The sequence below is a fragment of the Leptidea sinapis genome, chromosome 6 (assembly GCF_905404315.1).
Source record: "Leptidea sinapis chromosome 6, ilLepSina1.1, whole genome shotgun sequence".
Taxonomy (NCBI): Eukaryota; Metazoa; Arthropoda; class Insecta; order Lepidoptera; family Pieridae; genus Leptidea; species Leptidea sinapis.
In genome coordinates this window covers 8,242,601-8,259,203 of record NC_066270.1, presented here as the reverse complement: position 1 = coordinate 8,259,203, position 16,603 = coordinate 8,242,601, and the positions used below count along the sequence as shown (strand labels likewise).

The following is a 16,603-nucleotide window of genomic DNA, read 5'->3' as shown; positions in this document are numbered from 1 at the left end:
ATTTGTAAGACCTACATTCAATATTTAATACACATACAAAAACTCACGCCTATTTCCCGTCGGGGTAGGGAGAGAAAACAAAATGCCACTTGCTTCTGTTCTAACAACCCTCACGCGCTTCCTCTACATTCATTACTCTTTTCAAACATGCTCGCCTGTTACGGGTGCTTTGGGCCTTTCCCTTTTTTTAATTGTTCCCAATTTGGTCAACGAATGTCCCACGATGTCTCCCATGCACGACTTGCCCACACACACTTGCCTTATATATATGATTAGTCATTCCTTCTTCACTCATTGGCTCCACGTGTCCAAACCATTTCAGCATTCCTTTCTCAATCCTTGTCACACATTCTTTCAGACCACAGTGCGCTCATATTACCGAATTCGGAATTTTATAAATCAGTCTCACCCCACATATACTACGCAGTGACCGCATCCCAACTGCGTTAATTCTGCTTTTATGCTTCTTCTGCCATACCTAACTCTCACTTCCGTACATTAACGTGGCGAAAAGCACTCCATTATGAACCATTATTTAATACCTAACCTCTTTACTTTGAGCATCGTTCCAGTGTTTGATTGCCGACATTTACAAGCTGACGATGAATGGTCAATTCCCCGTCCGCACATCTAATTACGTAATCAAGTGTAGGTATATTGTCTCTTTCATGCTCAGCTTCTTCCATTTTCACAGCTGCGCCTTTTTGCGAGGAACTTCTGCTCGCACACCAATTTTGTGGACGTGTCGGCTGCAGTTTTCCGACTCAGGGTTATTCAAGCATACTCCCAACTTAAAGGTCGGCAACGAATCTTTTGCACCGGTGTTGCAGATTTCCGTTGCTGTCTATCAATTGCCTCATCTCACCACTTCCTATCACATGAGTCTCTTGCCCGCTAACCCCCTCCTATATTTGAGATTCGAGACGCTTTCTGAGGGGCCGTGGTATCACAGCATTCATTTCAACTCAATTTCAACACATCTAGTCATTGCTGGATATTAAGTCACCTGGACCACATCTGGTGTCTGGCGTTCTACAACCGCGCGATTTGCAAATAGACTTCTTGCCTCGCGCTTACTTCACGTAACCACCGGCCGTCTTCTGGCAGCAATATTCTTGCACGATAGGTACGACTTCAAGCTCAGAGCATAGTTTGACTTCAAAACTTGGTATTGCAGTTCTCCATGTGCGGCAGTGTTCACTTCCTATGTTGGCGAACCACATAGCAGTTTTGTCCCTCAAATATATAAAGAAAAATTTATAACTACCTTGGCAAAAATGTACGAAAAACTTTAGCAAATCCCACAAATAATTCATTAATATAAAGACATTTTCTTGCCTCGTATAGCCACATTGTGGAATCCGGCTGCTGTTTTCCCGCTGCTGTTCTCCAAGAAAAGAGCATACCTTAAAGGCCGGCAACGCATCTCTTGACCCCTGGCTTTGCGGATATCCATGGGAGGCTGCCTAACCACTCCCCCTATCACGTGATCGTCTTGCCCGTTTGCCCCCTCTTATTTAAAAAAAATCTAAAGTCACCCCGTTATTCGAAAGGTAAAGTTATCGATGGCAAAAAGGTGAACCAATTGAGGCATTCCATTTTATATCACTGTTATGTTGTAGGATGATATACTGGAGCAGAAAACGGAGGAAAAGGTGTCGTTGCATCCGATATTGGAACTGAGGTCTGTTTCTGAGAATGATTCCGGAGAGTACGTCTGCGCCGCCACCAACGATGAAGGTTCTTCATACAGTGAGCCGGTGTTCCTAGATGTTGTTTGTGAGTTGTTTACCTGACGGATTGTAACTGGGAGGAAAAGGCAAATTGTATAAGCGTTTTCAACCTTTATAATTATGTCGTGAATTTTTTATTCTACCCACGGATATCCCAAACAATGCAAGACCTGTGCAGGTACTCTGTAGACACAGGCCTGCAATACTTTCTCAATGGTACCACTAATCAGGAATGGAGTCTTCAGGCCACAGGCATTTTAAACATTTTTGTTCATTGAAATGAAATTCTATTCAAAAAAGAGCCTGCTGAGTTTCTTACCCCAGTTCTGCTCAGAACTGAGGCACATATTTTCAAATCGGTGGTAGGTAAAAACACCCATGGAACGCGAGATGTCGCGGGTTCGAGTCCCGCATTGTTCATAAATTTAATTTGTGTAATTAATCCCAGAAGTGAGGATTATCACTTTAGAAAATAACAAATTGTTGAGATTTCAAAGAGCGACATCTCAAGTCAATTTCTTAATTAAAGTAGATCCTGTAAATGAGTTGAACAAAGACATATCAAGATTTATGAAATTTTCATTACTTGAACGGTTGGCTTAGTGGAAGAACCGTCACACGGAACGCGAGAGGTCACGGGTTCGAGCCCCGCATCGTTCGTAATTTTTTTTTTAAATTTAATTTGTGTTCTATAAGTGATTTCTTTTAAATATTTGACGCACACATAGTTATAATAATTGTGTTTATTCATTCTTGTGGGCGTTGAACACGATAGTAATTAAAACAGTCTTACAAACACACGGTATCAGCAAGTTACCTTTCACTTCACAAATGTACAATAGATTACAAAACAAGAACGTAGCGTTAAATGCGCGTGCGACACAACCGCCTCACTCTATAGTTCTTCCCTGACTGCCTGCTCACCCGGCCGATCTCCGTCTGCACTTGCATCGCACGCCGTTTACACCCGAGCTAATACGTTCTTGAGTATGACATATAGATATATAAAATGAAATATGAATTCTTACAGTTCCACCATACTGCGAAGACGAAATCATAATCGAGTACGGTGTGACCGCAGAAGATTACGTGAACTTGACGTGCAAAGTGAGAGCCCGTCCGGCACCGTACGGATATCGTTGGCTAATCATCAGTGAGCTGGAAGGAGGCGTGCTGCACGCCAACCGCTCCCAGACTGTGGAGACTCTAGAACCCACGCTGCTCTACCAGAGACCCAATGATACAACAGGTACGTGTGCCTTGTGAGTGTATGAGTGTTAGGGTGGAGTTCCATTGTCAGTGTTTGGGTGTTAGGGTGGGGTTCCAGTATGAACACTATTTCGCAGCTGTAGAAATACAATACACTTATGTACTGTTGTGTTTTTAGGGTTCCGTATCCAAAGGCTAAAACGGGTCCCTATTACTAATAGTCCGCTGTCCGTCCGTCTGTCACCAGGCTGTATCTCATGAACCCTGATAGTTGGACAGTTGAAATTTTCACACATGATGTATTTCTGTTGCTGCTTTAAATACTAAAAAAACAAAATATCAAAAATATTTAAGGGGGCTCATAAAATAAACGAGATTTTAGATGATGTTTTAATAGATAATGGTACGGCAACTAATGTACCTGAGTCCAACTGGCACTTGGACGGTTTTTTTACTTTTGTTGAAGTGACTAATTCTTAAGACGCGTTGGGTAGGTACATGAAGCTGTGGGTAGAACAACATAACAACTAGACTTCCAATCGCCTATTAGAAGGTCGTCAAAAATGTTCAAGCGGCGTTGTAGATATGTATACATTTACTTAAACAGATTACATTAAAACATTCAAATTAACACCTTATTCCGCGGCAGTAATGTTTAAATTAGGTATGCACTCAAAAGAAGCTCATGAGAGCTAATTCCATCTCTTCGCACCATAATAAATGAGTCGTCTATTTTGTTTTACCAATTGAAATGTGATTGTTAAGCTAAATGATCAAAAACGTCAAGTTACTGCTACTAACTACAAGGTAAACTCTATCCTTTTTACGTTTAGATATGCTGTTATTTGGACAGTTTTACACTCAACACAGTCATTGCGTGGCGTTGTTTTCAAAGCGCGGTCAAAACAAAATATAATGAAAACTGCCTAATAGACGCGTACGCATAGTTTTGCTTAGGGCTTGACACTTTGAGCATGATAGTCAGTCTATTTGTGTATTGTAGATACGTCAATCGTTCTGAATGAGACTTATCGTAACGCTCGGCTATGTAACTATCTCATATCTATATCAGGCTCATTTCTATTGGTACCAGTCGAACTTAAGTGAACAAGATATAATAATCTGCTTTTTTATGAGAATACGGGACGAACAGGACGTTCAGCAAATGGTAATTAATACGCCCTGCCCATTACAATGCAGTGCCGCTCAGGATTCTGGAAACACCCAAAAATTGTAAGCGGCATTACAATTGCGCTCGTCACCTTGAGACATAAGATGTTAAGTCTCATTTTCCCAGTAATTTTACTACCTAGGGCGCCCTTCAGACTGAAACACAATAATGTTTACATATTAATGCTTCACGGCAGAAATAGCCGGCATCCTGTGCAAAGGAGCCTCCCACTGATTGAAGAGTAATGAGGGTGACGCGTGTCTTGCCCTATATCCTGACCTAACGACTTCCGCCTTCGACGTATATATAGTTCGTTGGTCCCGTTTGTTGAACAAAATAATATGGCGGTGAGTAATGTGTTTGATTAGAGATAGAATCATGAGTCGTTCTGACGACATGTAGGAGGCTAGTTCAAAGCTTATTTTAACGGCCTTACAAATAAACTCGGTATAAATTTACCTGAGATTAAACCAAGAATTAACTGTGTTAAGAAATTCAAAAGAATAGTTAAAAACGTTTATGTGGTAGAAACTACAACATAAATTAGTTTCTCAATGATACCACTAATTGGGAATGGAGCCCTCAGGCTATTTAAGTATTATTTTTTATTAAAATGAAATTTTAGTAAAAAAAAAACAAGTGCCCGCTAAGTTCTTCTCGGGTCTGGGGTTTCACCAGTGGGAGGCTCCTTTGCACAGGACGCCGGTTAGATTATGGATACCACAACGGCGCCTATATCTGCCGTGTAGCTGTAATGTGTAAACATTAGTGTGTTTCGGTCTGAAGGGTGACGTAACTAGTGAAATTACTGGGCAAATGAGACTTAACATCTTACGTCTCAAGGTGACGAGCGCAGTTGTAGTGCCGCTCAAAATTTTTTTTTTTAAGAATCCTGAGCGGCACTGCATTTTAATGGGCAGGGCGTATTACCATCAGCTTAACGTCTTGCTCGTCTCGTCCCTTATTTTCATAAACAAACAAACATTTTACAGCGTTGGTATACTGTTGGGGACTCAACTCAGTGAAAAGTAAAACATTGCCGCAAACACGATGCCAGTTCATGGTGACGGATGAGACAGCTCCGCAGGCGCCCTCCTCCTGCGTCGCTGTGAGGACTGTGATGAAGGACATAACTGTCACCTGTACGCCGGGCCACGATGGTGGACTGCCTCAGGTATAATGCAATACAATAGACGAGACAACCTGCAGCACTTTGAATACCGACAACTAATGTTATTGTGGAGATACATACAAACATATTGAGGGATTGGCGAATAGGCTTAGTTCTGCAGCATATGCGGTTAAAAAATTAGACAGTTAACTGAGATACGGCGCGACTCAATTCCATAAGCCATTCAATTTACTATTACCTACTAATATAAATCCATTTACAGGGGAGGGAGTGACTCCTTTCTCCTAGATTATGAGTACCACAACGGCGGCTTTTTCTGAAGCAGTTAGTGTAAACAATACTGTGTTCTGACATAGATACCGCCCAATTAGTATACTTTAGTTATTGTCATAGTATTATGTCCTATGGTATATTGTTATGGGGCAGTGCAGCCGATATTAATACCACCTTTGTGCTGCAGAAGAGGGCTATTCGCGCTATTTAAAACCTAGGTCCTCATGAATCATTAAGTTCTCTTAATTTTAAAGAAATAAACATTTAGACTTTTGCTTCTCAATATATTCTTGATAATGTTCTGTATGTTCATAAGCACATTGAGGAATTTTCTAGAAACTGTGACAATTATAATGTTAACACGAGAAACAAACATAAACTTGTTATGCCTACTTCTCGGCTAAGTCGAGTTAGTAAGTCTTTTATTGCGCAATTTGTATGCTTCTACAATATGATCCCGGAAAATGTACAAAACAAATGTGTTACGAAATTCAAAAGAATTGTTAAAAACGTTTGTGTGGGAAAGATTACTACAGCAAAGAGGATTTTCTTAATGATACCACAGACTGGAAATAAAGCGAGCACCCTCAGGCTCATTAATTATAAATGTTTATTGTACTATATTATTATAATAGATAGATATATTATAATCCATACTTTTATAAAAAAGAACGCTGTGCCGTTCTTCTCAAGTATGAGGCCTCACTATTTTGAATGGGTGGTAGTTTTTGACGTCCAATAAGTGATTTTGAATCATATTTTGAATAAAAATATTTGAATTTGAACATTAGGATAAGACTCACGTTAAAAGAGAATATTTTAATTGGGTCGCCAATATTGACACTAAGGCTGAGATCTATAGTGCGTACTCAGACTTTACTTACATAAAACTTAGCTGAGTTCAAGTTTGGAGCAATCTTTGATTTGGTATTTATAGTAATTTGACAGCTGAGATTATGCTGAGACAGCCCAATGCATAAGCCAAGTTCGCGTTTTATCACCAGAGACACATATATTTACATTTATTTAACGCAACCGATACGACTTTAGCCGGTTTGATGATTCTAAACGACTTTACTTTCAAAATAGAATTTATTATACTAAGTACACATAGAAGAATTGACAGGATTACTATTGGAGCACAGATATCTTTATATATATAATTCTTGTGTGCGTGTGTAATTCACTGAACTCCTCCTAGACGGCTAGACCGATTTTATTGAAACTTTCTGTGTGTCTTCAGGTGGATTCGAGAATGGTTTAGATTCACAATTGAACTACCTCCTGAACGGCTGGACCGATTTTGATGAGATTTTTGTGTGTTCCAGTGAATTTGAGATTGATGTGTGTCTTCGGCTGGATTCAAGAATGGTTTAGATTCCCAATTAAACTACCTCCTAAACGGCTGGACCGATTTTGATGACTTTTTGTTTGTTTCAGTGAATTTGAGATTGGTTTAGATTCTCAATTACGTCCATATAATATAATTCTCCTGCTCATGTGTATGTTAGTGAACTCCTCCTAACGGCTGGACAGATTTTTCAAATTTAAGACGTGCGTACAGGACAACGTCTGTTGGGTCCACTAGTACATATATATATACTTAATGACTACTATTACACGAAACACACTAAAAATTAAGATTAGAAGATTTGATATAAAATTGTATAAGGTAACATAGGTCTTGCGTCGATCACTATGGGAGACATACTAATTATGCCTTTCAATACATCTTAACCACAAACCGGTACGCATTCGCAGTTAGAAACAGATGTTTCCTTGCATTCATCGCTATAACAAAATTGTGTCCGCTGTGGTTGTTTGTGCGTTGACAATATATTTATTTAGTACGAAAATAATAAAAGTTATAGTAATATAAGAAATAAATATTTTATACAATAATAGGTTAAAGGTTAAAGTTAATTTATTTTTATATAATTAAAATATCTTTAAATTCATTTAATTATATTAATTTTATTTTTACAAAGTTTCACTACACGACTTACGGCCGTTCCCAATATTCAGTCTATCTCTTACTTGACATAAAAATCGTAACTATCGTTGACTTTTCTGTCCCAATAAACTTATCGACGGTAGCTCACCTTATCCGTACACGCTGTCTGCAAATGAGACGACGTATAGCTTACCAGCAATAGAAGTTTGTATGGAAATTGGAATTCGCGCGTCCCAATATAAGGCGATAAGAATGTCTTATCGGGTATATTGGGAAAGCTTCAGATAATTTACAGTTAACTTCAAGAAGAGAACATACTCCCAAATCACAGGCCGGCAACGCATCTCTTGACCTCTAGTGTTACGAATGTTTATGGCGGTTGTTTAACCATTTCCTATCACATGAGCCTCTTGCCCTTTGCCCCTTTTATATATAAAAAAAAGCCTCTTGCCCTTTGCCCCTCTTATATAAAAAAAAAACATATTATTGCTTCTTCAATATGCCTAATGTCATTTACATTTTTTTTCGCAGAAGTTTAAGTTTACTGCTCATTCGTTGGACTCAGACGAACAAATAGTATCCATAACAAGCCAAGAGCCAACGTTCATGATCCAGGAGCCGAAACAAGAAAATTATAAATTTGTTATTGTAGCGTTTAACGATAAAGGAGAAAGTAAAAGCTTAGAGCTTGAAAAGAAATACATTGTCGAAGAAAGAAAAGGTAAAATACAATAATTTTATACACAATACTTATTATAAGGTATATATTTACCCCCTTATTCATAATGGTCCGCTAACTTTAAACAGCCGCTTAGGAGTGTTTTTTGTCGTTCTGACTTAGGTCAATAGAAGAAGACAGAGTGAGAATTAGCAATGCTAATTAATATAATAATGTTAGCAGACTATTATGAATAAGGGGGTTATACTATACTATATAGCTGTGCCCGCTACTTCATTAGCGTGAACCTAAATCTATCTCGGCATGTCATATAGATGGATATATTTGTTGCCTAGTATGCCTATTTATTTCTGATAACACTTCTCTGTATATCAGACTTGGAAATACCACCGTGCCTCTCAATTCTTTAAGCGCCAAATCACCCCGCAATATCTAAGCACGTCGTAAAGAACATAGGGGACATCCTACAGAGAGTGACAGAAATTTCAAGAATATGTTTATTGTCAGTCAGTTGTATAACAATTATAGAGGCTACAAATTTATAATGTATTATTCATGCGGGAAAAATAGTATCTTGGCGCTCGCTGTTGCGCTTGAAAAAGAGGCGTTTGCTCATTTTAAAATTACGTGCGTGCATTGAGCGCGAAAAGTTTACTTGTCACACGCAAATTATACTTGGCACACGCAAATTTCGAAATATCAAAACTGAATTGAGGTTGACGCGTCTGACAGTTTAATTTAATAAATAAAGTTATAATTTATGTTACAAAAGTTTATATAATACTTGTCGCACTTGCTGCACAATATACTATAGTAGTATAGAATTATTCTATTATTTTAAGATCCTGAACACACAATAAGCGCGGTGACGAATATAACAACGCTCGCGCTCGCCTTGTGTGGGGGCGTGGCCTTACTGGCGCTCGCGGCGTGCGGGCTCGTTCTGTGCGCACACGAACGAGCAGAACGACACGACCTGCCGCATGATAAGCGTGAACCACCCTTGTGTGCTTATAATACGGACGGTGAGTTTCCTACTCTATATAATGAAAATTAAAAAAATATATATGTAATGAAAATGGTCTTTGTTTGAGGCTTAATCACGCCTAAACCACTGATCGTATCGACATAAAACTACCACCATTCGATGCGAAATTTATCCTAGATGGTTTATGGCTATTTTTCGAATTCCAAGGTTCTTTCATTAAATAATTTGCTTTTAAAATTCGCCCAGCGGGCAGGCACGGCTAGTTCATAATATTTTCATTCTGATTTATTTTATCTTGATCCTTCTTAAAGGTAAAGGTTTGAGGATGAGGTTGCACAATCAAACTCTAGCTAAGCAAGGGAATTCTTTTCGCGTCATAGTGTGTTTTCTACCGCATTTATTACAGGAGTATTACAGATATCAGGTGACACAGCTCTTCGGAACCGCAGAGCTGTGTCACCAGATATCTGCCGCCGAATTCCTTCTTCGCACGACACACCACCTCCAGTGCGGTTTTCAAGGAGCTTTCTTCCAGGTACAACAGAGCTGTGGAAAGAGCTTTGTGCGGACATGAGTACCTTCAAGAAAGGCCTTCCATCCATCCATCTGCATGTTCTGAACAAACTGTCTACTTGAAGAGCTTGATCTTGCATCCATTTTGAGATTACGAACTCAGTGTAGAAATGTTGAATAAAAACTATTAAGTATGCTTTGCTAAAACTTTTTATTGATAAAACTCCAAAGTTAAAGTTAAACTTATCGTTCACCATTTAATATAAACCGTCTAGGTATGTGTATGTCAATGGAGAGATTCAAAACAATGTTCTGCATGCTCTATACATTCTATTCTATAATGCCCTTAGAAAATTCTGGAATGCTGACAGACCGTAAAGTAATATTACATAGGTAGCCTATTAATTAACAAAAACAAAGTTGATTCTATTGGCAGGAGATTTGTATATGATTGAATCTAGATTCGCATTTACCTTAGATATATTCTGGTTTGTCTACGACCTTTTTTATGGAATAGGAGGACAAACGAGCGTACGGGTCACCTTGTGTTATGTGATTACCGCCGCCCACATTCTCTTGCAACACCAGAGGAATCGCAGGAGTGTGGCCGGCCATTAAGGAAGGTGTACGCGCTTTTTTGAAGGTATGTCGTATCGTCCCGGAAATACTGCACAAGGAAGTTCATTCCACAGCTTTGTAGAGCACTGTGGAGAAAGATAATACAGATGATCTACGAATATATTTGCACACTTGCAAAGAAGAAATAATAAAGTCTATAATTCTTAATAAACATACTTATATTATTCGCAGAATCAAATTGCGAGACCTACAATGACAGCGAAGACGGCAGCGAATATAACATGCGAAGATCGGAAACATTCCGTAAGGCGGTCGTTAAAAGTCCGCCAAAAAACTACGACGTAAACAGAACAAGTTCGTTTCATTCTGCTAGATACATGCAGGACGTTGAACCCGACACACGTGCGGAGCCGCGGCGGACTAGCTGTCGCGTTCACTCGCTGCAGAACATCAGTCGCAAGAGAGAGACGGATGTATTCAGCGACAACCTCGTCATGCACTTACCGCCCGAAACAAACTATAAATTACCTCCTCCGGTACGTTACCATACTATATTGAAAATCATAAAATCTCCTGCCCGCGCCGTATGTGATTATACCGATTTGTGCCATTGCAAATCGGTACTCGTATTTATGCGTGTGAATGTCGTGTACAAAATCTTTCTTTATTCGAGTTAGTAGGTAAGTCTTTTGTGGGGCGACGTATATACTTTTACAACAAGATCCCACAAAATGTTCAAAACAATTATATTATGAAATTCAAAAGAATTGTTAAAAGACGTTTAATTGTTGTCAAATAAACGTCAACCTTTGTAGGTTGCTATGATAGCACAGATTGGGAATGGAGCGACCGCTCTCAGACTATCAAATAATAAGTTTTATTGTACAATATTTCACTGTAACCATATTTTTATAAATAAACACGCCCAGTGAGTTTCTTGCACCCGTTCATCTCATGTCTGAAGCAAATTTTTTCGAATGGGTGATAGTTTTGACTATATTTTTGATATATATTCAATAAGTGATATCATATTCAATTTCGGAGAAAAATATTTGAAGTTGAATAATTTGCACGCGTTCGGTGCTCGTACCACAACACTGCTATGTTGTTTAAATATATATGAGAATAAGCAATTATAGTTACATAGTTTATAAAAAAAAACTTAAATGTAGTTATATTTTTTTAGATGAATACATTCTACACGATGCCAAGAAAAGTTAAAAATAAGTCACAAAGGGATATAAGTGATGAAACGTCCGAAATCACTCAGGCATCAGACGGCTTCTCTCTCCCCCCTCCACCAGACGAATACGGATCCTATCGCGCAGCTTCCAGAATAAAAGACATACCAATAAAGTCAACACCTACCTACACTACAATTATCAAGCCGAATGCAGGAACAGTGAACAGATACGGTAGAGTTGTGTCTCCGATTAACACAGTGGGTATACCGAGTGCTAACTATCCGGGCCTCTACTCATATCAAGACGATGGTCACCAGGTGAAGACAAATCCATTTGACGATGAAACTTAAGTGTTACTATAAGACTTAATTAATTGAGATATTTATATTTCATTGCTGCCAGGAACAATACCTCGAATATCATATGGTAACATTTATTTAACTTTTCTCTATTTTGGGTTGCATAAAGAAAATTAAAGAAAAAGAATTTGTGAAACTGATTTATTTACAAAATTAGAAACTCTCTGTTTTTAATATTAATACACTGAATTGATTCTCACATAATTTTAATATATGAAAAACAAAGTAATTTTTAAACATGTCACTGCCGATTTAGCACACTGATAATGATAGTTTTAAATTAATTAATTAATAAACAGAAATACAACACAGTTTCCGTATGTTTTTTCCTTAAACAAAAATTTATGTGAATTTTGTAATATTGTTAGATATCACTGCCAAAGTTATTAATGCATAATTATAAATATAAATTAATTCATTAAGCTTAATGGAGTTTCGAATGCATTATCTCTTAGTCTTAGTCCTTAAACTTAGTCCATTCTATCTAGGTATGATTGTGCCACTGTTAGCTTATCAATGAGGATCTGAGTGTTCGGTCGACTCTGAAATGAAAAATTAAGTATGTTTATAAATAAATACACAGGAATTAAAAAATTTATATTAAAAGTACGTTTAAAAAAGGCAAGTTTATTATAATATTAAACATAAGACGAAACACTTCAGCGTCTATTTTCTACACAAATAAAATTTAAAACAAAATATTATGGACGATGCGGGATTCGAACCCGCGACCTTATGAAATGTCCTATATTACGTATATCATTTGTTTCATAAAGACAGTATAAAATATGTTCCCTGATAGATAAAAAAAAACCCTGGAATAGAAAATAGACAATTTGTTATGTTTTATAGCGTTAACCCTCACTTATGGGATTACACAAATTACATTTGAAAACAAGATTTTATGAACTGTGCGGGACTAGAACTCGCGAGAGACGTTTCGTGCGATCGCTCTTACCAACTGAGCCAACCGTTCCAATAACGTATCGTTGATAAAATCTTGTGAGCTTTGTTCTACTCCTAGGTTGTGTCTTCATCTACAGGATCTACTTTACAGTTGATAACCTGCTCAACCCCAAAATTTGCATATTAGGAAATTGACTTGAGATGTCGCTTTTGCAAATCTAAACAATTTATGTTTTATAGTGACAAAACAATTTTTTTTGAACGATGCGGGACTCCAACGGTTGGCTCAGTTGGTAAAACCGCTCGCACGGAACGCGAGAGGATGCGGGTTCGAATCTTTCATAAAATTTTGTTTTCAAATTTAATTTGTGTAATTAATAACTGAGGGTTATGACTTAAAAACATAACAAATTGTCCATTTTCTATTCCATGATTATATTTTTTTTTATTTATCCATATTGTCTTTAACAATGATAATACATAATATAGGAAATTTTATTATGGACAATTTCCTTTTTGTCCTTATGTCATTGGCGATTGTGTGCCAGAGATATCTAAAAACCTTATTACAGCCATTGTAAAATACTTTATTGATTCAAAAGAGCAGCCCTTGAGTTTCTTGTATGTTGTGTAGAATGTTTCTCACGAGAGCTTTACTTTTTCTGAACATAATATGGTAGATTCAGTGTTTAAAAAATATATTTATAGAGACGATTCAAAAGCGCTTAGTTTAATGCTTATCGCACATGACACTTTTTGTGCTTGCGGCACACAAAGTCATTGGCACTTTATCCCACAATTTTCTTTTTAAATTTATATTATGATACTCTGCCAAAGATGTATCATACAGTGCTGGTCTGTTTTCTATTTCTAAACATCGATACATCGATGTCTAGCGCCATGATTCACGTCAATCACTAGTGACTACAGACTAAAGTGTCGTCTGCGTTAGCGCGTGTTAAAGCGAACGTTATATTTTTTGGCGCACTTTTTGTACGGCGCGGTGCGGCGCGGTCTGTCAGATCTAGGAGGATATTTTGTGTGTCAGACTTTTTGCGCGTCGTATTACTGCATATAATTTTATCGGTTTTATTATAACAGACTAAAAAGTGCGTCACGGATAGTCTGTCGTCTGCAATAGGCCTACGCCTAATTCAATAAAGTTGATTTAAGTTCGGCTACGATAACTGAGTTCTTAAGCTACCATTACATTATTGTGGAGGTCTCGAAAAGAAAGATAGTTGGCCAGTAGGTGTGCATCGTGGCCGTACCTGCAGCGCGGACAGCGCAGCCTCGTGCAGGTCCTTGCACCGTGCGAGGGCCCGGCGTCGTGCGGCGGGCGGGAGCGGCGCCACGTCCGTACGAGCGTGCCGCAGTAGCGCCGCCGCCGCCGCACACACGTGCGACTCGTCGCCGCACCCCAGCCACACGCGCTCGTTCACGCTCACCAGCCTGAAGTGACAAACATTACATATTTTATACTGTTGGCAAAATGCGCTTTGGCATGACAAACTTTAAAACATCTTGTAATAAATGAGGTCTATGGTAATTGGTACTGCTCTATTATTATTATTTTTTATGGAAAAGGAGGACAAACGAGGGTACGGGTCACCAAGTGATCATCGCCGCCCACATTCTCTAGCAACACCAAAGGAATCACAGGAGCATTGCCGACATTTAAGGAAGGTGTACGCGCTTTTTTTTAAGGTATCCATGTCGTATCGTCCCGGAATCACCGCACAAGGAAGTTCATTCCACAGCTTTGTGGTACGTGGAAGAAAGCTCCTTGAAAACCGCACTGTGGAATACCGCCACACATCCATATATATCCTAATTTGTGGAGTGTCACTAATGAATAACGTGTTCATGTACAGTCAGCTACAAAAAGATTGCGTCACCCATTGTATTCAAAAACATGGCAACACCCATCGTTACCATATACATCAATTCACCGAAAGTGACCAAATAAATAGCGTCATTTAAAGTAGTAGAGCCACAATCTGAGAGTATAACAAAGCATACAAGATTTTATGACGATACGTCACTCGAACGGTTAGCTCAGTTGGTGACTTCGAGTTCCGCATCGTTCATAAAATGTTATTTTCAAATTTTATTTCTGAATGAACTTGTTCACAAAATACCGGGCCAAATGCACAAACTACAGTACTGACTGCTTTCTAGTAGCACGAATCATGCAACGACAGCAGCTACCAACTAACGCCATTATTGGAACAAGCGATACGGACTGAGGTAAAGGTCACTTGCTAGCGCAATGTAACTCAGTAACGGTCCGTTTGTTTATATTCTTTATCTACTCTCGTTGGCCTAAGTATATAACTTGGCACAAATGGAAAAATTCACTACTACTGTGGATTAAATATCTATTTTCCTACAAGTATCTGATTGCATTTGCCCTTTATAAGGCGCCTGCAAGTTATATTAGTTGTGAGGTGTATACACTGACCAGTATAAATACCACTAGACAGGTTGTTCCATATGCTTGACAGACATTTTTTGTGCCTATTTGAAACGCGACCACTCACGAGCGTCCAGAGAATTAATTTTGACGTATAATACAAATGGCTGCGAAGGAACGTACAATACTCTAAAGTATTTTTGCATTTCGAATTAATTTCGTCTGTTTTCCATGTTATTTATACTTCAAGAATCAACGTAATAAAGTACACATTTTTTTTGTAAATAGTTTCCCACCATCTATCGATGTTTGCTGAGGTTGTCATCACTAGTTTTAGTACCGTACACTCTCGCTACATGGCCAACAGCGCCAAAATGGCGAATATTAAACAAGCACAAAAGCACTTTGACAGCCGCCAGTCCAGTGGTATATAGTAGAGGTCAGAGGGTGTATATGATACTTACTTGACATATATATCTAAAACTTGTTCCAGAGACACGCCGATCTTCAACACAGTCTTAAACACTAAACTCTTCTCGGCCTGTAACTTGCAACTCATTATCTCCAGCTGGCGGACGATGAAGTCTGCAAGAAAGAAATACTACATTGTTGTCTATATATAAATTATTTTGAAGGGTATATATTTTGTACATAAATTACTAGCTGCTGTCTGCGATGTCGTCTGTGTGCACTACGAGCAGCAAATATAGATATAAGCCTGTATCTAGTATGACAATATATTATAGCTTTTATGGTGTGCCAACCTCTGTTAAGAATTAACATAATAAATACAGATAAACATCCATGACTCGAAAAGAAACATCCAAAATCATCATATAAATGTTGGCACTTAACGTGGGACCTCTAGCTCATCAAGCAGGGTCACTAACAAGGCTATATTATTCGTCAAACAAATATAATTATTCCTGCACTGGCAACAAATTTGTGAAGCAAATCTTGGCAGTGATTTCTCAAAAATATGGGGACAATATAGTAAATAGCAAAATTATATACAGGTAAATAGGTAGTGAGGTTACGTGACATTTAGTCTGAATTAAAAAAATATTAAGCTAGAGACCACCACAGGTAAATTTACAGCTCATTGAGTTGTTTCATGTGATGCAATATGAATATCGCAACCAATATTTTATTTTATTTTATTTGGAAAAGAAACAGTATTACATGACATAAATAGGTTTAAAAAGTATACATCTATTTACCATTGACAGTTTTCGCATATAAGAAACTATAAGCGTGTTACAAATAATGAACAAATATACAAAAAAAAATCAAGAAGTAATACAATAAAAATATATAGATATAATACACGAAGACATAATGAATGGAAATTATAGTATTCATGTATTCAGCATTCAAGAGAACAAGCATTCATCTAACGCTTCGTCAATCTACCCCATAACGTATTGAATAGATTAAAATCAGGCAAGTCAACTAATATCTGATTTATTGCTTGTGGACACATAAAATATGAATGTTGCCTGTAATT

At 38.1% G+C, this 16,603-nt stretch overlaps 2 protein-coding genes across 3 annotated transcripts in view; one reads left to right on the top strand and one right to left on the bottom strand.

Annotated features, from left to right (window-relative positions):
* Positions 1-11,910, top strand: part of LOC126964974 (neural cell adhesion molecule 2-like) — a 31,202-nt gene extending 19,292 nt beyond the window's left edge. For both annotated transcript variants that reach the window (XM_050808340.1, XM_050808339.1), the window contains exons 9-15: positions 1,623-1,779; positions 2,764-2,982; positions 5,106-5,287; positions 8,004-8,193; positions 8,994-9,176; positions 10,463-10,767; positions 11,418-11,910. In XM_050808340.1, coding sequence (XP_050664297.1) covers positions 1,623-1,779; positions 2,764-2,982; positions 5,106-5,287; positions 8,004-8,193; positions 8,994-9,176; positions 10,463-10,767; positions 11,418-11,765 — 1,584 coding nt within the window. In that variant the 3' untranslated portion in view covers positions 11,766-11,910. The remainder of the gene's footprint in view (positions 1-1,622; positions 1,780-2,763; positions 2,983-5,105; positions 5,288-8,003; positions 8,194-8,993; positions 9,177-10,462; positions 10,768-11,417) is intronic.
* Positions 11,900-16,603, bottom strand: part of LOC126964956 (nuclear pore complex protein Nup154) — a 38,253-nt gene continuing 33,549 nt past the window's right edge. The window contains exons 23-25 of the mRNA XM_050808310.1: positions 15,561-15,681; positions 13,952-14,132; positions 11,900-12,316 (exon numbers count right to left, since the gene is read on the bottom strand). Coding sequence (XP_050664267.1) covers positions 12,245-12,316; positions 13,952-14,132; positions 15,561-15,681 — 374 coding nt within the window. The 3' untranslated portion in view covers positions 11,900-12,244. The remainder of the gene's footprint in view (positions 12,317-13,951; positions 14,133-15,560; positions 15,682-16,603) is intronic.